At 41.8% G+C, this 17,688-nt stretch overlaps 1 protein-coding gene across 5 annotated transcripts in view; it reads left to right on the top strand.

Annotated features, from left to right (window-relative positions):
* The window catches only part of ehbp1 (EH domain binding protein 1), a 398,936-nt gene that overhangs the window by 23,252 nt on the left and 357,996 nt on the right, over nucleotides 1–17,688 (top strand). Inside the window, exon 1 of one of the 5 annotated variants that reach the window (XM_072581594.1) lies at nucleotides 12,027–12,105. The exons of the other annotated variants lie outside the window; for them this stretch is intronic. Coding sequence (XP_072437695.1) covers nucleotides 12,083–12,105 — 23 coding nt within the window. The 5' untranslated portion in view covers nucleotides 12,027–12,082. Of the gene's footprint in view, nucleotides 1–12,026; nucleotides 12,106–17,688 lie in introns of those variants that run through there. 5 annotated transcript variants of the gene reach the window in all.

Here is a 17,688-nt window from a genome sequence, read left to right as displayed (position 1 = left end):
CTTCATGCAACATCTCCAGAGTTGGAGGCAGAGTTTCGCATTTTAAAATTCATATTCCTGCTATAGTCTCATCTGATGTGTCTTCTGAATAAATCAAACCCCAGAATCTGAAATCTGGTTTGATATTTTGCTCTTTTATTTCAACAAAATGATCTTTCACTGGGGATGGGGCGGAGTGTTGAGGTAGGGATAAATGAACATAGGTAGACGATGTGACCTGGTTGGTCAATGGAGGAATGAATCTGGTTTGTAGCTGGAAGAAGGGTCGATCAGTGGAGTGGAAGGGACGGCCAGGGGTTTAGAAGGGAGTCAGGAGATGGGAGGAAGGTTATTTGTAATTGGAGAACTCAATGTTGAGTCTTGCAGGTTGTAGGCTGCCCAGGTGGTAGATGAGGTGTTGTTCCTCCAATTTGCAGTCTGATTCGCTGTGGCAATGGAGGAGGCCAAGGTTGGGCTTGTCAGAGGGGGAATGGGAAGGGGAATTAAAATGAGTGGTGACTGGGAGGTCAGGTTATACTCTGCAGGCCTGTCTGAGATGCTTGGCAAAATGTGCCCTGAATTTACATTTGGTCTCCTTGATTTGGAGAAGTCCAAATCGAGAGTACCAGATACAGTAAACAAGGTTGGAGGAATGGGCAGGTGAACCTCTGTCTTACCTGGAAGGGCTGAAAGGGGTCCTGGATGCAGTGGGAGGGGTGATGTGCCAGCAGGTTTTGCATCTTTTACGGTTGCAGGGGAAGGTACCTGGGGATTCGGGAGGGTTGATAGGGAGAGTGGCGCGAACCAAGGATTGGCGAAGTGAACGATTCCTGTGGAAGTCGGGGAGGGGTGGGGAAGGGAAGATGTTCGTGGTGGTGGGGTCTAGTTTGTGTTGGCAGAAGTGTTTAAGGATGATGTGTTGGATGCAGAGACTGGTGGGGTGGTAGGTGAGGACAAGGGGGACTCTGTCTTTATTGCATTTAGAGGTGGGTGGATTTAGAGCAGCGGACCAGGGAATGAAGGTGGTGCAGTGGAGGGCTATCTGGGTGACAGAGGGTGGAAAAGCATGTTGTTCAAAATAGATGGATATCTGGGATGCATGGGAGTGGACTATCTCCTCATCTGAGCAGATGTGGCGGAGGTGGAGGAATTGGGCGAATGGGATGGAGTTTTTGCAGGGTACTGGGTTGGAGGAAGTGTAGTCCAGGTTGTTATGGGAGTCTGCGGGTTTGTGGTAAATGTGCGTCTGCAGTTTGTTGCTGGAGATGGAAATGGGAGGGAGGTGTCAGCGATGGACCAAGTGAATTTGAGGCTGGGGTGGAAGACAACAGCTGCTTTTAATTCACCATGTCCATGCACCTCATAATCTTATACGCCTCTATTAGCTCCCACCTCAACCTTCTCTACTCCAAAGCAAACAACCTGAGCTTATCCAACCTCTCTTTATAGCTGGAATGCTCCACCCCAGACAATACTAGTGAATTTCTTTTTCACTCTCTCCAGTGCAGTCACATCTGTCCTGTAGTGTGATGACCTGAACTGCACACAGTACTCCAGTTGTGGCCTAACCTAAATTCTGCATAGTTCCAACATGACCTCTTTGGTCTTATGATCTCTGCCAAGGCTGATAAAGGCAAAGTCACATATACCTTCTTAATTACCCTATTAACCTGTTCTGCTACTTTCGTGGATCTGTGGGCAAGTACCCTAAGATCCCTCTGTTGCTGTGAGCTACCTAGTGTCTTGCCATTCGTTGAGTACTCCCTTGTTTGTTCCTTTTTCCAATGAGCATCACCCTACATTTATCAGGATTAAATTCCAAATGGCGTTGATCTGCCCAAAGGACCAGTCCAATTATAGTCTCCTGTGACCTAACACCACCTTCATCGCTGTCAATAGCCTGGTCAATCTTTGTGTAATTCACTTATTATCCCACCTACAGTCTCATCTGCATCATTTTTGAATATCACAAACACTAAGGGATCTAGCGCTGTTCCCTCTGGTAGGTCATTGAATGCAGGCCTCCGATCACACAAACAACCTTCAACCGCCACCCTCTTGTCTCCTGTCACTAATTTTGCATCCATTTGGATCCTGGATCCCATATGCTTTTACCATCTCTGTTAGTTTCGTATTTGGTACCTTATCAAAAGCCCTGCTGAAATTCTTATAAACTGCATCAAATACAGATGAGTTGAATGGCAGATTTCTTTTCTCTTTGACAGATTTCAAGACTAGAGGGTATATTTTTAAGGTGATAGGAGAAAGATTTAAAAAAGACATGGGGGGCAATATTTTTACACAATGGTTTATGTGTGGAATGAACTTCCAGAGGAGGGGTGGATGTAGGTACACTTACAATGTTTAAAAGACACTTGGATAAGTATATGAATAAGAAATGTTTGGAGGGATATGGGCCAAGAGTAGGCAGATGAGCACTTCAGGGACAGTGACCACAACTCGGTGACTTTTACTCTCGTGATGGAGAGGGATAAGTGTGCACTGCAGGGCAGGAGTTATAGCTGGGGGCAGGGAAATTATGATGCGTGAGGCATGACTTAGGATGTGTGGATTGGAAAAATAGGCTTCAAGGGAAGGACACAAATGATATGTGGAGCTTGTTCAAGGAGCAGCTATTGGGTGTCCTTGATAAGTATGTACCAGTCAGGCAGGGAGGAAAGGGTCTTGTGAGGGAGCCGTGATTTAATAAGGAATTGGAATCCCTTGTAAAAGGGAAGAGGGCAGCCTATGTAAAGATGAGGCGTGAAGGTTCAGTTGGGGCGATTGAGAGTTATAAGGTAGCCAGGAAGGATCTAAAGAGAGAGCTAAGAGCAGCGAGAAGGGGACATGAAAAGTCCTTGGTTGGTAAGATTAGGGAAAACCCTAAGGCTTTCTATAGGTATGTCAGGAATAAAAGGATGACTAGGGTAGGTATCGGTCCAGTCAAGGATAGTAGTGAGAAGTTGTGCGTGGAGGCAGAGGAGATTGGAGAGACACTAAATCAATACTTTTCGTCAGTATTCACTCAGGAACAGGACATTGTTGCTGATGTGAATATTGAGTCACAAGTGATTAGAATGGATGGCTTTGAGGTATGTAGGGAAGAGGTCTGGGGAATACTGGAAAGGTTGAAAATAGATAAGTCCCCTGGGCCTGATGGCATTTATCCTAGGATCCTCTGGGGAGCTAGGGAGGAGATAGCGGAGACATTGGCCTTGATTTTTATGTCCTCGTTGTCTACAGGAATAGTGCCAGAAGACTGGAGGATAGCGAATGTGGTCCCCTTGTTCAAGAAGGGGAGTAGGGACAGCCCTAGTAACTATAGGCCAGTGAGTCTCACTTCTGTTGTGGGCAAAGTCTTAGAGAGAATTGTAAGGGATAAGATTTATGAACATCTGGATAGGAGTAATGTGATCAAGGATAGTCAGCATGGTTTTGTGAAGGGCAGGTTGTGCCTCACAAACCTTATTGAGTTCTTCGAGAAGGTGACCAAGGAAGTGGACGAGGGTAAAATAGTAGATGTGGTGTATATGGATTTTAGCAAGGCGTTCGATAAGGTACCCCATGGTAGGCTACTGCAAAAATTACGGAGGTATGGCATTGAGGGTGCATTAGAGGTTTGGATTAGGAATTGGCTGGCTGGAAGGAGACAGAGGGTAGTAGTTGATGGTAAAGGTTCATCTTGGAGCGCAGTTACTAGCGGTGTTCCAAAAGGATCTGTTTTGGGGCCATTGCTGTGTGTCATTTTTATAAATGACCTGGAGCAGGGGCTTGACGGCTGGGTGAGCAAGTTTGCGGATGATACAAAAGTCGGTGGAGTGGTGGACAGCGAAGATGGATGTGGCAGGTTACAGCGGGATATAGATAAGTTGCAGAGCTGGGCAGAAAGGTGGCAAATGGAGTTCAATGTAACTAAGTGTGAAGTCATTCACTTTGGTAGGAGTAACAAGAAGATGGATTACTGGGCTAATGGTAGACTACTTGGTAGTGTCGATGAGCAGAGGGATCTTGGTGTCCATGTACACAGATCTCTGAAAGTTGCCACCCAGGTAAATAGTGCTGTGAAGAAGGCATAGAACATAGAACATAGAACAATACAGCACAGAACAGGCCCTTCGGCCCACGATATTGTGCCGAACTTCTATCCTAGATTAAGCACCCATCCATGTACCTATCCAAATGCCGCTTAAAGGTCGCCAATGATTCTGACTCTACCACTCCCACGGGCAGCGCATTCCATGCCCCCACCACTCTCTGGGTAAAGAACCCACCCCTGACATCTCCCCTATACCTTCCACCCTTCACCATATGGTGTACTGGGCTTTATTGGTAGAGGAATTGAGTTCCGGAGTCCTGAGGTCATGTTGCAGTTGTATAAGACTCTGGTGCAGCCTTATCTGGAGAATTGTGTACAGTTCTGGTCGCCATTCTATAGGAAGGATGTGGAGGCACTTGAACAGGTGCAGAGGAGGTTTACCAGGATGTTGCCTGGTATGGTAGGAAGATCGTATGAGGAAAGGCTGAGGCACTTGGGGCTGTTCTCATTGGAGAAAAGAAGGTTTAGGGGAGATTTGATAGAGGTGTACAAGATGATTAGGGGTTTAGGTAGGGTTGACAGTGAGAACCTTTTTCCGTGTATGGAGTCAGCTGTTACTAGGGGACACAGCTTTAAATTAAGGGGAGGTTGTTATAGGACAGATGTTAGGGGTAGATTCTTTACTCAGCGGGTTGTGAGTTCATGGAATGCCCTGCCAGTATCAGTGGTGGACTCTCCCTCTTTATGGTCATTCAAGCGGGCATTGGATAAGCATATGGAGATTCTTGGGCTAGTGTAGGTTAGGTAGGCTTCAGTCGGCGCAACATTGAGGGCCGAAGGGCCTGTACTGCGCTGTATTTTTCTATGTTCTATGTTCTATAGATGGGCCTTGTTTAGTTTGGGATTATGGTTGACGTGGATTGGTTGGACTGAAGGGTCTGTTTCCATGCTGTATGGCTTTAAGACACTAAACATCCAAACACGTGGTCGTCATCTTGCAAAATTCCACCAGATTTATTCATCATTACCTTTCTCTGACAAAGCCATACTAATTATCCCTGATCAAACCTTGCTTTTCTAAATGGAGATTAATTTTTACCTTTGATACTTTCTCCAATAGTTTTCCTACTACTAATGTTAGAATCACTGGCCTATAGTTCCCTGTTTCTGTGAAGTAGAACCACATTAGCTATCCTGCAGTGCTCTGGCCTGTGGCCAGAGACATTTTAAAAATTTGGGCTGATGCCCTGTAATTTCTAGGCAGTAATTCTTAGCACTGAGTCTGCATCAGTGGTGGGTAAGTTGTTGGATAGGATTCTGAGGAACAGGATTTACGTACATTTGGAAAAGCAAGGAAGGGTCTGTTTCTGTGCTATATGACTGTGACTGATTAGGGATAGTCAACATGGCTTTGTGCATGGGAAATCACATCTCACTAACTTGATTGAGTTTTTTGAAGAGGTGCCAAAGAAGATTGATGAAAGCAGCATGGTAGATTTTGTCTATATGGACTTAAAGGTGTTTGACAAGGTTCGACATGGTGGACTGGTTAGTAAGATTAGATCACATGGAATCCAGGGGGAGCTAGCCAATTAGATACAAAATTGGCTTGAAGATAGGAGACAGAGGATGATGGTAGACGGTTGGTTTTTGGACTGGAGGCCTATGACCAGCAGTGTGCCGCAAGGATCAGTGCTGGGTCCACTGCTTTTTATCATTTGTATAAGTGATTTGGGTATGAATATAAGAATATGGTTAGTAAGTTTGCAGATGACACCAAAATTGGTGGTGTAGTGGACAGTGAAGAAGGTTATCTCAAGAGTACAATGTGACTTTGATCAGATGAGCCAATGGGCAGAGGAGTGGCAGATGGTGTTTAATTTAGATATATATGAAGTGTTGCATTTTGGTAAGGCAAACCAAGAAAGGACTTATACAGTTAATAGGACCCTGGAAGTGTTGCCAAGCAAAGGGACCCGGGTGTAGGTGCATAGTTGCTTGAACACGAAATTGCAGGTAGACAAGAAGTGAAGAAGGCGTTTGGCATGCTTGCCTTTGTTGGTCAGTGCATTGCGATAGGAGCTGAGAGGTCAGGTTGCAGCTGTACAGGGCATTGATTAGGTCATTTTTTGAATACTGCATTCAATTCTGGTCTCCCTGCTATAGGAAGGATGTTTCGAAACTTGAGAAGGTTCTGAAGAGATGTGTAAGGATGTTGCCAGGGTTGGAGGGTTTGAGCTATAGGAAGAGGCCAGATAGGCCTCCAGATTTTCCCTGGAGTGTCAGAGGCTGAGGGGTGACCTTATAGAGGTTTATGAAATCATGAGGGCCATGGATAGGGCAAGTAGACAAGATTGTTTCCCAGGGTGGTGGAGTCCAAAACTAGAAGGCATAAGTTTAAAGACAGAGGGGAAACATTTGAATAGGACCGAAGGGGCAACTTTTTCACCCAGAGAATGGTGTGTATGGAATGAACTACCGTAGGAAATGGTGGCGGCGGGTGCAATTACGTTTAAAAGGCAACTGGATGGGTATATGAATAGAAAGGCTTTAAAGGGATATGGGCTAAATAGGACTAGATCAGTTTAGGATATCTGGTCGTCGTGGACAAGTTGGACTGAAGGGGCTGTTTCTGTGCTGTATAACTCTCGGACTCTGATTACATTCTGTGGAATTCCCCAGTTGCTTGATGTACCTGCATACTACCCTTATATGATTCATGCACTAGAATGCCCAGATTCCTCTGCATCTCAGTTTTGCAATCTCTCACCATTTAAAGAATTTTTTTTTGTCAAAATTGACAGTTTTACATTTTTCCACATTGTACACCATTTGTTACATCTTTGCCCGTTCATTTAATCTTTTTATATATTTTTGTACGTTCCTTGTGTCTTCTGCACAACTTACTTTGCTATCTAGTTTTGTGTCATGGCAGATTTGGCAACCATATCTCTGTCCTTTCATTCAAGCGATTTATATAAATTGTGTATGGTTGAGATCCTAGCACTGATCCATGTGGTACAACAATCATTGCCTTATCAACTTGGAAAAAAATTCATTAAGGCCCGCTCTCTGCCTCCTATCAAATATTCAGTCTTCTATCCAGGTCAATATGTGACTCCCTACACCGTGAGATTTTATTTCCTCAATAGCCTTTGGTGTGGCACTTTATCAAATGCCTTCTGGAAATCTAAGTACAGCACATTCGCCAACTCCCCTTTATTCATAGCATGTGTTATCTCAAAAACTCCAAATGCATTGGTCAAATGTGACTGTCCTTTCACAAAACCATGTTGAGTCTATCTGATTATCTTGAAATTTTCTAAGCCCCTGATTACAACTTCTTGAATAGTTGTTAGTATTTTCTCTGTGATCAATATTAAGATACCTGGCTGACGTTTCGAGTCTAACTGACCCTTTCTAAAAGCTAAAAAAAAGGGAGAAATAGGGAGGTAATTATACTAGGCTAAAAAAAGCTTTGACAAAGGGTCAGTTTGACTCAAAACGTCAGCTCTTTTCTCTCCTTACAGATGCTGCCAGACCTGCTGAGATTTTCCAGCATTTTCTCTTTTGGTTTCAGATTCCAGCATCCGCAGTAATTTGCTTTTATTAAGATACCTGACATTTTCTTTCCTGTTTTCTTCCTCTTGTTCTGATGGAAGAAGTTACTTTTGGTATCTTCCGATCTATTGTGACCATCTCCAAATCAAGGGAGTTGTGGAAAATTAAAAACTGTCTCCCCAGCAATTTCTTTGAACTAGGCTGACGTCCATCAGGGCCTGGACACTTCTCAATCCACAACCCCAATGGCTTACTCAGTTACACTTCTCTGGTGGTTGTATTTTCCTGAGTTCGTCCCTTTGTTCCGTTGCCTGATTTACTGTTGCTTCTGAAATGTTACTTGTGTTCTTTATTGTGAAGACCGATGCAAAGTACTTGTTCAATTTGTTTGCAATTTCCTTATTTTCTGTCATTAATTCTTCAGAGTCATTTTTTATAGGACCAATGCTCATTTTGTTAACTTTTCTTTTTCAAATATTTATAGAAAATCTCATACCTATTTTTTATATTTCGGGCTTTGATTATTCTCAGCTTTTTAAAATTTCTGTCTAATCTTTTGACCTTATACCTGTCTGTATAATTTTGCTTTTTGTACATGTTTGATATTATCCTTAACATTTATGGTTAGCCATGAATTGTGGGTCTGCCTCTTGGAATTTTTCTTGCACAGAATAAATAAATTACAGAATGTTCTGGCGATCCTACTAAATGCTTAGTGCTGCCCCTCTGTTGATCTATTCTTTAAACTAATTTCCCAATTCACTTCATCCACCTCTGCTTTCAGATCCTCATAATCGCCTTCATTTAGAAAGTACTGTCAGATGCACTCCTCTCTTCGTCAAATAAGATTCAGTTATGGTCACTGCTACCTAGGAATGTTTTCACTGAGATAATTATTCTATTTCATTGCACAATGGCAGGTCTAATATAACCCTTATGCAGGTTGTTCTGTATCCTTCAAAATTCAGGTCCCAATCCAGATCACCCTGCAGCCAGGTTTCTGAAACTGCCTTGGGTTTAGAATTTTGTAAAATATTTTCTGGATATATCATTGTAGCATTTCACATTGCACTGGGATATACCTTTCAAAAAAAACCTAGTCGTTAAGATACAGAACTGGCTCAAAGGTAGAAGACAGATGATGGTGGTGGAGGGTTGTTTTTCAGACTGGGGAGCTGTGACCAATGGAGAGCCACAAGGGTCAGTGCTGTGTCCTCTACTTTTTGTCATTTACATAAATGATTTGGACATGGGCATAAGAGGTACGGTTAGTAAGTTTGCAGATGACACCAAAATTGGAGGTGTAGTGGACAGCGAAGAGGGTTACCTCAGATTACAAAAGGATCTGGACCAGATGGGCCAATGGGCTGAGAAGTGGCAGGTAGAGTTTAATTCAGATAAATGCAAGGTGCTGCATTTTGGGAAAGCAAATCAGAGCAGGACTTATACACTTAATGGCAAGGTCCTAGGGAGTGTAGCTGAATGAAGAGACCTTGGAGTACAGGTTCATAGCTCCTTGAAAGTGGAGTCACAGGTAGATAGGATAGTGAAGGAGGCATTTGGTATGCTTTTGTTTATTGGTCAGAGTATTGAGTACAGGAGTTTGGAGGTCATGTTACGGCTCTACAGGACATTGGTTAGGCCACTGTTGGAATAAGCAAGTAATTCTGGTCTCCTTCCTATTGGAAAGATATTGTGAAACTTGAAAGGGTTCAGAAAGGATTTACAAGAATGTTGTCAGGATTGGAGGGTTTGAGCTATAGGGAGAGGCTGAACAGGCTGGGGCTGTTTTCTCTGGAGCGTTGGAGGCTGAGGGGTGACCTTATAGAGATTTACAAAATTATGAGGGGCATGGATAGGATAAATAGACAAAGTCTTTTCCCTGGGGTCGGGAAGTCCAGAACTAGAGGGCATGGGTTTAGGATGAGAGGGGAAAGGTATAAAGGAGACCTAAGGAGCAACTTTTTCACGCAGGGGGTGGTAAGGGTATGGACTGATCTGCCAGAGGAAGTCGTGGAGGCTTGTACAATTGCAACGTTTAAGAGGCATTTGGATGGGTATATGAATAGGAAGAGTTTGGAAGGATATGGGCCGGGTGCTGGCAGGTGGGACTAGATTGAGTTGGGATATCTGGTTGGCATGGATGGGTTGGACCGAAGGGTCTGTTTCCATGCTGTACATCTTTAAGTCAGGAATCTCTTCTGTGTGTGCTGGCAGTTACTAAGTCGTTGTATGTAAACCAAATGATTCCAATAGTTCCATTATTTTTTCAATAATTAGTGAAATAGTTGGGCAGGTATTGAGCCCGCTTTATGTGAGGTGAAGGAAAATGTTCTGGGATGTCTTTAGTGATTACTGCTAATCTGTTAATGTTTGAGTATTTTAGCCAGTTTACATTCTTACTCCTTCTCAACGATTGTTTGCCTTCTGACTCTCACTTCATTACTGGTAGACTACTTATAGTTAAAAGTTTGTGCAGAAATGCAGCTGGAAGTGAGGACTAGGGCAATTGATGCCAAAGTGGTAGTAATAAGTCCTGGAACTGAGAAGCAGTGACGACAGTAAGTCCTGGAAATATTGGGAAGAGACATTAGTACTTTGAGACTAAACAAATCAGTCAGAAAACAGCATGGTAATGGTTCTCCGATTTTTTTGGTCAGGGCTAGTTGAACAAACAGTTGTCTTTGAAATTCTGGGCAGTAATTACTGGTTCTGGGATTTAATTGCTACATTTATTGTAGAAACAAAACCTAAGTACTTGGATATTTGGGAAAAGTTATAATATTTTACATTTTCATAAGTCTTCAGATTTTTTTAGCAGGTCTTAAAAAGTTATTTTCAAAAACAATATGCTTTGAAGTTCTCTGATCAATTCATAGGTTATTAAAAGTAATTTGGTTGTCTTAGCACGTTTATCGTTTACATCAACCTATGGCTTAATGAATAAGAAAGTAAAATCAGATAACTGCTCTGTATAAAAGCAGGGACAAAAGTGCTATCCAGGACTGTATTGTTCCACTTGATAATTTATTCTTATTTATTGTTTGTTTAACAGTAATAGACATTAAAGTGGTCATTGGATGAGCATATGGACGAGAATTGAATAGTGTAGGTTAGATGGGCTTCAGATTGGTTCCACAGGTTGGCACAACATCGAGGGCCAAAGGGCCTGTACTGCGCTGTATGTTTTATGTTCCAAATCAAAGCTGTCTGCAATTAAATGTTTGACTTTGACAACTTCTAGTTAAAACCAAAATGTAACATTTGTTTTATTCTAATATTTAGAATAGGAGGAAGTATTCCCCAGCGGTAGTCATTAGAGCCACTGCTGTTTCTTGATGTGCATTCATGGCTGAACTTGGAAGTATACCACAGGTTCAAAGTTTGCAGATGACATGAAGCTCCACTATAGTTAACAATAAGGATAATAACATAGTGAAAGGGAAAGACAGATGGCAAACAAAGTTTATGCCAGAGAAGTGAATTTCATACGTAGAACGAGTAGAGGGAATACAAACTGGTACAATTTACAAGCTGCAGGAATAGGGGGACTTGAAATTGTATGTATGCAAAGCTTTGTAGATGGCTGTCCACTTTGTGAAGGCTGTTAAAGCAAAAGGGTTCCTTAGCTTTATAAATAATGAAAAGCAAGAAATTGCTGCCAAAGTTATATCACAGCAGGAGATTTTTTGGCAAATTCAGGGCATCCCATTTTGGTAAGGATCTTGAGAGGGTGCAGAGAGACTTATTAGAATGGTATAAAAATGAAAGACTTAAGTTAAATGGAGACTGGAGAAGTTGGTGTTGATCTTCTTGGAATAGAGAAAGTTAATGGGTGATTGATGGAGCTGTTAAAATTTGAGGAATTTTAGTGAATAAGTACAGAGAAATTCTGTCCAGGAGCAAGCAAGCCAAAGGTGTCCCTGAGTTCCAAAGTGAAGGCCTGAAGTGTATTCAGAGTTCTTCCAAGATCATCAGTGATGAACCTGATGGTTTGATGATATCAACTTCACTGGTTGAAGGGTGGAGGAGGACATTAAATGCTCCACAGCCAATGTCATATTGGTGAAGGGGCATTGGAATGGAGGCTTGGACAAGCAAGCGGTGAGCTGCATCTACCAGGTAACCACTCTTACATCCAAGTTGGAAATGTCACTGTCTAATTCCTCAGGAGAGAAAATGGAATTGCAAGCTGTTTATAAAAAATGAGGTTAGGTATTAATGAGATACAAATACTTGTAAACAGCAATGACCTTCTTTCCAAGTGAGATTCTGAATTCACTGTTGAAATGTTAAAGGGAAAATTAGATTTTTTTCCCCTGAGATTTAGAATCAGACATTTTCATTCTCACTGTATTTTCCATTTTTTGCCGTTACCAACATCACTCAAGGCATGGGAAAGTTCCACACTATACCTCTATTCTTCACTGTCGCTGGATCAAAATCTTTGAACTTCCTCCCAAACACCACTGTTCAAACTTTGTACATAAACGAAGAATATACCAGATGGACTGCAGTGGTTCAAAAAGGTAGCTCACCAACTTCTCAAGCAATTAAAGAAGTGCATTAAAAATTGCATTCCACAAAGTAATTAAAAACACAGTCATAGAGATGTGCAGCACAGAAACAGACACTTCAGTCCAATTTGTTGGCTAACAGGAAACAAAGGGTAGTGATTAACGGCTCCATTTCGAAATGGCAGGCAGTGACCAGTGGGGTACCGCAGGGATCCGTGCTGGGACCGCAGCTTTTTACAATCTATGTAAATGATATAGAAGATGGTATCAGCAATAACATTAGCAAATTTGCTGATGACACAAAGCTAGGTGGTAGGGTGAAATGTGATGAGGATGTTAGGGGATTACAGGGTGACCTGGACAAGTTAGGTGAGTGGGCAGATGCATGGCAGATGCAGTTTAATGTGGATAAATGTCTGGTTATCCACTTTGGTGGCAAGAACAGGAAGGCAGATTACTACCTCAATGGTATCAAATTAGGTAAAGGGGCTGTTCAGAGAGATCTGGGTGTTCTTGTCCACCAGTCAATGAAGGCAAGCATGCAGGTACAGCAGGTCGTGAAGAAGGCTAATAGCATGCTGGCCTTCATAACAAGAGGGATTGAGTATAGAAGCAAAGAGGTGCTTCTGCAGCTGTACAGGGCCCTGGTGAGACCACACCTGGAGTACTGTGTACAGTTCTGGTCTCCAAATTTGAGGAAAGACATTCTGGCTATTGAGGGAGTGCAGCGTAGGTTCACGAGGTCAATTCCTGGAATGGCAGGATTGCCTTACACGGAAAGACTGAAGCGACTGGGCTTGTATACCCTTGAGTTTAGAAGACTGAGAGGGGATCTGATTGAAACGTATAGGCTTATGAAAGGACTGGACACTCTGGCAGGAGGGAACATATTTCCGTTGATGGGGGAGTGCCGAACCAGAGGACACAACTTAAAAATACGGGGTAGACCATTTAGGACAGAGATGAGGAGAAACTACTTCACACAGAGAGTGGTGGCTGTGTGGAATGCTCTGCCCCAGAGGGCAGTGGAGGCCCAGTCTCTGGATTCTTTTAAGAAAGAATTGCATAGAGCTCTTAAAGATAGTGGAGTCAAGGGGTATGGAGATAAGGCTGGAACAGGATACTAATTAGGAATGATCAGCCATGATCATATTGAATGGCGGTGCAGGCTCGAAGGGCAGAATGGCCTACTCCTGCATCTATTGTCTATTGTCTATTGTCTATTGTCCATGCCCACCAGATATCCTAACCTAATCTAGTCCCATTTGCCAGCACTTGGACCATTTCCCTGTAAACCTTTCCTATACCCATCCAGCTGCCTTTTAAATGTTGTAATTGTACCAGCCTCCACTATTTCCTCTGGCAGCTCTGTGTGAAAAAGTTGCCCCTTTTAGGTCCCTTTTAAATTTTTACCCTCTCATCCTAAACTTATGCCCTCTAGTTCTGGACCTCCCCACCTCAGTGAAAAGACTTTGTTTATTTACCCTATTCATGCCCCTCATGATTTTATAAACCTTCATAAGGTCACCCCTCAGCCTCTGATGCTTTTGGGAATACATCCCCAGCCTATTAAGCCTCTAAAGCTCAAATCCTCCAGACCTGGCAACATTCTTGTAAATCTTTTCTGAACCCTTTCAAGTTTCACAACATCCTTCCGATAGGAGGGAGACCAGAACTGTATGTAATAATCCAAAAGTGGCCTAACCAATGTCCTGTACAGTCACAACATGACCTCCCAACTCCTATACTCAATGCTCTGACCAATAAAGGAAAACATACCAAATGCTGCCTTCGCTATCCTATCGACCTGCGACTCCACTTTCAAGGAGCTAAGAACCTGCACTGCAAGGTCCCTTTGTTCAGCAACACTTCCCAGGACCTTACTATCAAGTGTACAAGTCCTGCTCTGATTTGCTTTTCCAAAATGCAGCACTTCACATTTATCTAAATTAAACTTCATCTGCCACTCCTCAGCCCATTGGCCCATCTGATCAAGATCCTGTTGTAATCTGAGGTAACCTTGTTCGCTGTCCGCTACACCTCCAATTTTGGTGTCATCTGCAAATTTACTAACTGTACTTCCTATGTTCACATCCAAATCATTTGGAAAAACTTTGATTTGAAGAAGATTACATTTTAAAATTGCCCTATTGCCCTGGTACATAATCAATTTTGAATTCAGCAATATGCAAAATTACTTTTAGTGGGACCTTAAGAAAAATGCAGCTACAATTTTGGCTGTAATTTACACTGAATTAGTAATTGGAATTAAAACAAGAGAGTTATTATAAGCATTTTTAATCTTTCACCCATCGTCCTACCTGTAAGACGCACTAGAAATCAGAAAATAGTTACTGCACAGGAGAGCATTTGGCTATCATATTCATTTTGGCTCTATGTCGGAGTAATTTAGCTAGTCCCACTGCCCCAAGGTGGTAAAAGTAGGGCAAACAGCAATAAATTAATAACATTTAGTACACAATTGTAATTCTTAATATTCACTGTAAATACTTTGAGTTACGTCAAATTGCAAGATGATCAATGTTTCTTTTAGAATTAGAATCCCAACAGTGTGGAAATAGACACTTATGCCCAATAAGTCCACACTGACCCTCCGAAGAGTAACCCACCCAGACCCATTCTCCTACCCTATCATCTATATTTATCCCTGACTAATGCCGCTAATCGACAGATCCCTGAACACTATGGGCAATTTAGCATGGCCAGTTCACTTAACCTGCACATCTTTGGACTGTGGGAGGAAACCGGAGCACCTGGAGGAAACCCCCTCAGACATGGGGCGAATGTACAAACTCCACACAGATTGTCACTTGAGGCTGGAATCTAACCCAAGTCCCTGGCGCTAAGAGCGGCAGTGCTAAGAGCCACTGAGCCACCGTGCTGCATTAAAGTTGATGTAGCCAAGTATTTGAAATGTATTGTTATTTTATAGTGTTTTATGGTTTAAGGAGCTTTAACTTGTTCCTGGTAGACATTTAGCGGCAGCAATTTTATTGGCAGGGAAGGAAGGGAGAGTTCTTTTATATTAAGAATTTTTGCTGATCTGGGAATTAAACCTGTCTGTAAAGCAACATTTCCCACTAACCTTTCATTTTGGAATATTTTCTGACGTAATTGGCAGGAGTCTAACTTGTATTAACGTTGGTACTGTGTTTATGTCTTAAATGTTTTTGCTGTATTGTATAAAATAATATATTAGCAATTTACTTACATAGGAACCCAAAGGCAATACAGATACTTAATTGCAGTAAAAAGAACACTGTACTGACTAGGTTTTATAAACCATTTTCTCAGAGTTTTCTAAGTAATGATTTTTTTTCCTGAACTTGAGTTTTAGAAATATTTGCATTACCTATTAATAAGGACAGTCTCGCACTTTATTTGTGTTTTTTTTTCAGTCCTGTATCATTTTACTTTTAAAGTAAATAAACAAAAATGGGGACTGATGTACATTAGATGAGAATTAGGAGCAAGAGTAGGCTGTTTGGGTCTTTGAGCTTGCTTCCCCATTCAGCAAAGTCATGGCTGAACTTCAGCTACAGCTTCCCATGTTCCCCATGGGAATCAGATTGAAGCAGATTGGGTTATGGGCACCACTTGCTTATTCATTGTCCTTCTTAGCATAGGTCTCAATAGAAGCAGACTTTGTCCATAGGAAATCTATACAGTTATTTGTCAAAATACTTTTATGAAAAGTTGAGTGCATTTCAAAAGTTTTATTCAGGTAAATGTTCGTTTTCTTCAAACAGAGAGGGTATTGTTACATGGAGTCAGAACTATGATGATTGCATATATCAAAGTTTTATAATTCTAAAGCTTCAGAAAGCACGTTTAATTGAAAGATAAAACAGACATTATCAATAATAGTGAGTTTTGAGAAGATTTTTAGCTCGGGTTGAGGTTCTGGATGTAAGTTTGCTCACTGGGCTGGAAGGTTCATTTTAAGACATTTCGTCACCATACTAGGTAACCTCTTCAGTGAGTCTCCTGTGAAGCACTGGTGTTCGTGACCTGCTTTCTATTCATGTGTTTAGGATTCCTTGAGTTGGTGATGCCATTTCCTGTAGAAATGTCATTTGCTGTTCTTTTCCTCGGAGAGAGGTAAATGGGATCCAAGTCGATGTGTTTGTTGATAGAGTTCCGGTTGGAAAGCCATGCTTCTAGGAATTCTCGTGCGTGTCTCTGTTTGGCTTGTCCTTGGATGAATGTGTTGTCCCAGTCGAAGTGGTGTCCTTCCTCATCTGTATGTAAGGATACTAGTGAAAGTGGGCCATGTCTTTTTGTGGCTCGTTGATGATCACAGGAGGCTAACTGATGATCTTATCTGATATGGTGATGGAACACCTGAAAATGAACCTCCCAGCTCAGCAAGCAAACTTTCATCCATTGTCAATACTCATCTTAATTTGGGTTATTTGTTAAGCTGAATTTTGAATGGAAAATGAAAGATATTATCACCTAACACTTTGTTCCTTGCTTTGACATGAGAGTGTCCTAATGTTAACATCTGTGAGAACAGTGACATCTGAAGCATACACTGAAAGACGTACAAAATTCCACAAACCAATCACCAACGTACTATTTTGTAAGATTCCAGAATTACTGACAGGTGCTGGCAGACTTTGACCACCTGCTACCCTAACTCAGTGCTGCCATGCTTTACTCCCTTTGCTGCTCACAGGCACTAGGAATTTATCAGTGAGTTAAATCTTACAAAATACTTCCCACCTGCCTAATTCTAGTTCTGTGTTACTTTCCACAATATAGTAAATACTAACCTGAACAATCCCTTCATATTGCCAAATTCCAGCAGCTTAAATGTGTTATTGCCAAATTCTGGAGCCTTATCCCTTTTCTGTCAAAGGGATAATTACAGGCAATATGCAATCACCCAATCATCTGCTGCTATAGATCCTTGAAATACACCAGATATTTTCCATTCCTGCTGCTGGGATTAAAACCATATTCTTTGCACAATGGGCAAAGCCATAAGACGCATTACTTATAATGAAGAAATCTATTGTCCATTTTTCTGGATTCTACTGATATTTATTAAGCATTTAAGCTTGCTATGTGTGTATGCTGTCTTTGGAAATGAAGTATTGATTTTCACCATAATGGTTGTTGCTAAACATTGCTATTAACTGCAATATATTTCACTACTTGTGTACAAATCAGAAACCTATTGTGTTCTTTCCAAAGTTACTTTTATAATTTTAGTTCCCCTACCATTGAAAGCAGCCTGAATGATTCAGTATTTAAGAGAGTTTTTAGTTCAAGCTAGTAATGAGCAGAATAAGCCACCAGTTTCAGTGTGGAAGTCGTTCATAAATCCCACTTTCTTAACACTGACCTACAGCCAGTATAATTAAAATTTATGAATGTAGGTTTGCTCGCTGAGCTGGAAGGTTCGTTTTCATCTAGAACCTCAACCTGAGCTATAAATCTTCTCAAATTTGCTAATTAAAATTTTTCTCAGCGTACTGTGTTGGGAGGGGAAAATTGTCTGTGTATGAAATTCATGCGTGTGTCAAGCTAACTGGTGAGAATTGTGAATCTTCTTGAAGTAAAATA

Source organism: Chiloscyllium punctatum, chromosome 11 (genome assembly GCF_047496795.1).
Source record: "Chiloscyllium punctatum isolate Juve2018m chromosome 11, sChiPun1.3, whole genome shotgun sequence".
Classification (NCBI taxonomy): Eukaryota; Metazoa; Chordata; class Chondrichthyes; order Orectolobiformes; family Hemiscylliidae; genus Chiloscyllium; species Chiloscyllium punctatum.
This window is presented reverse-complemented; position numbering and strand designations above follow the sequence as displayed.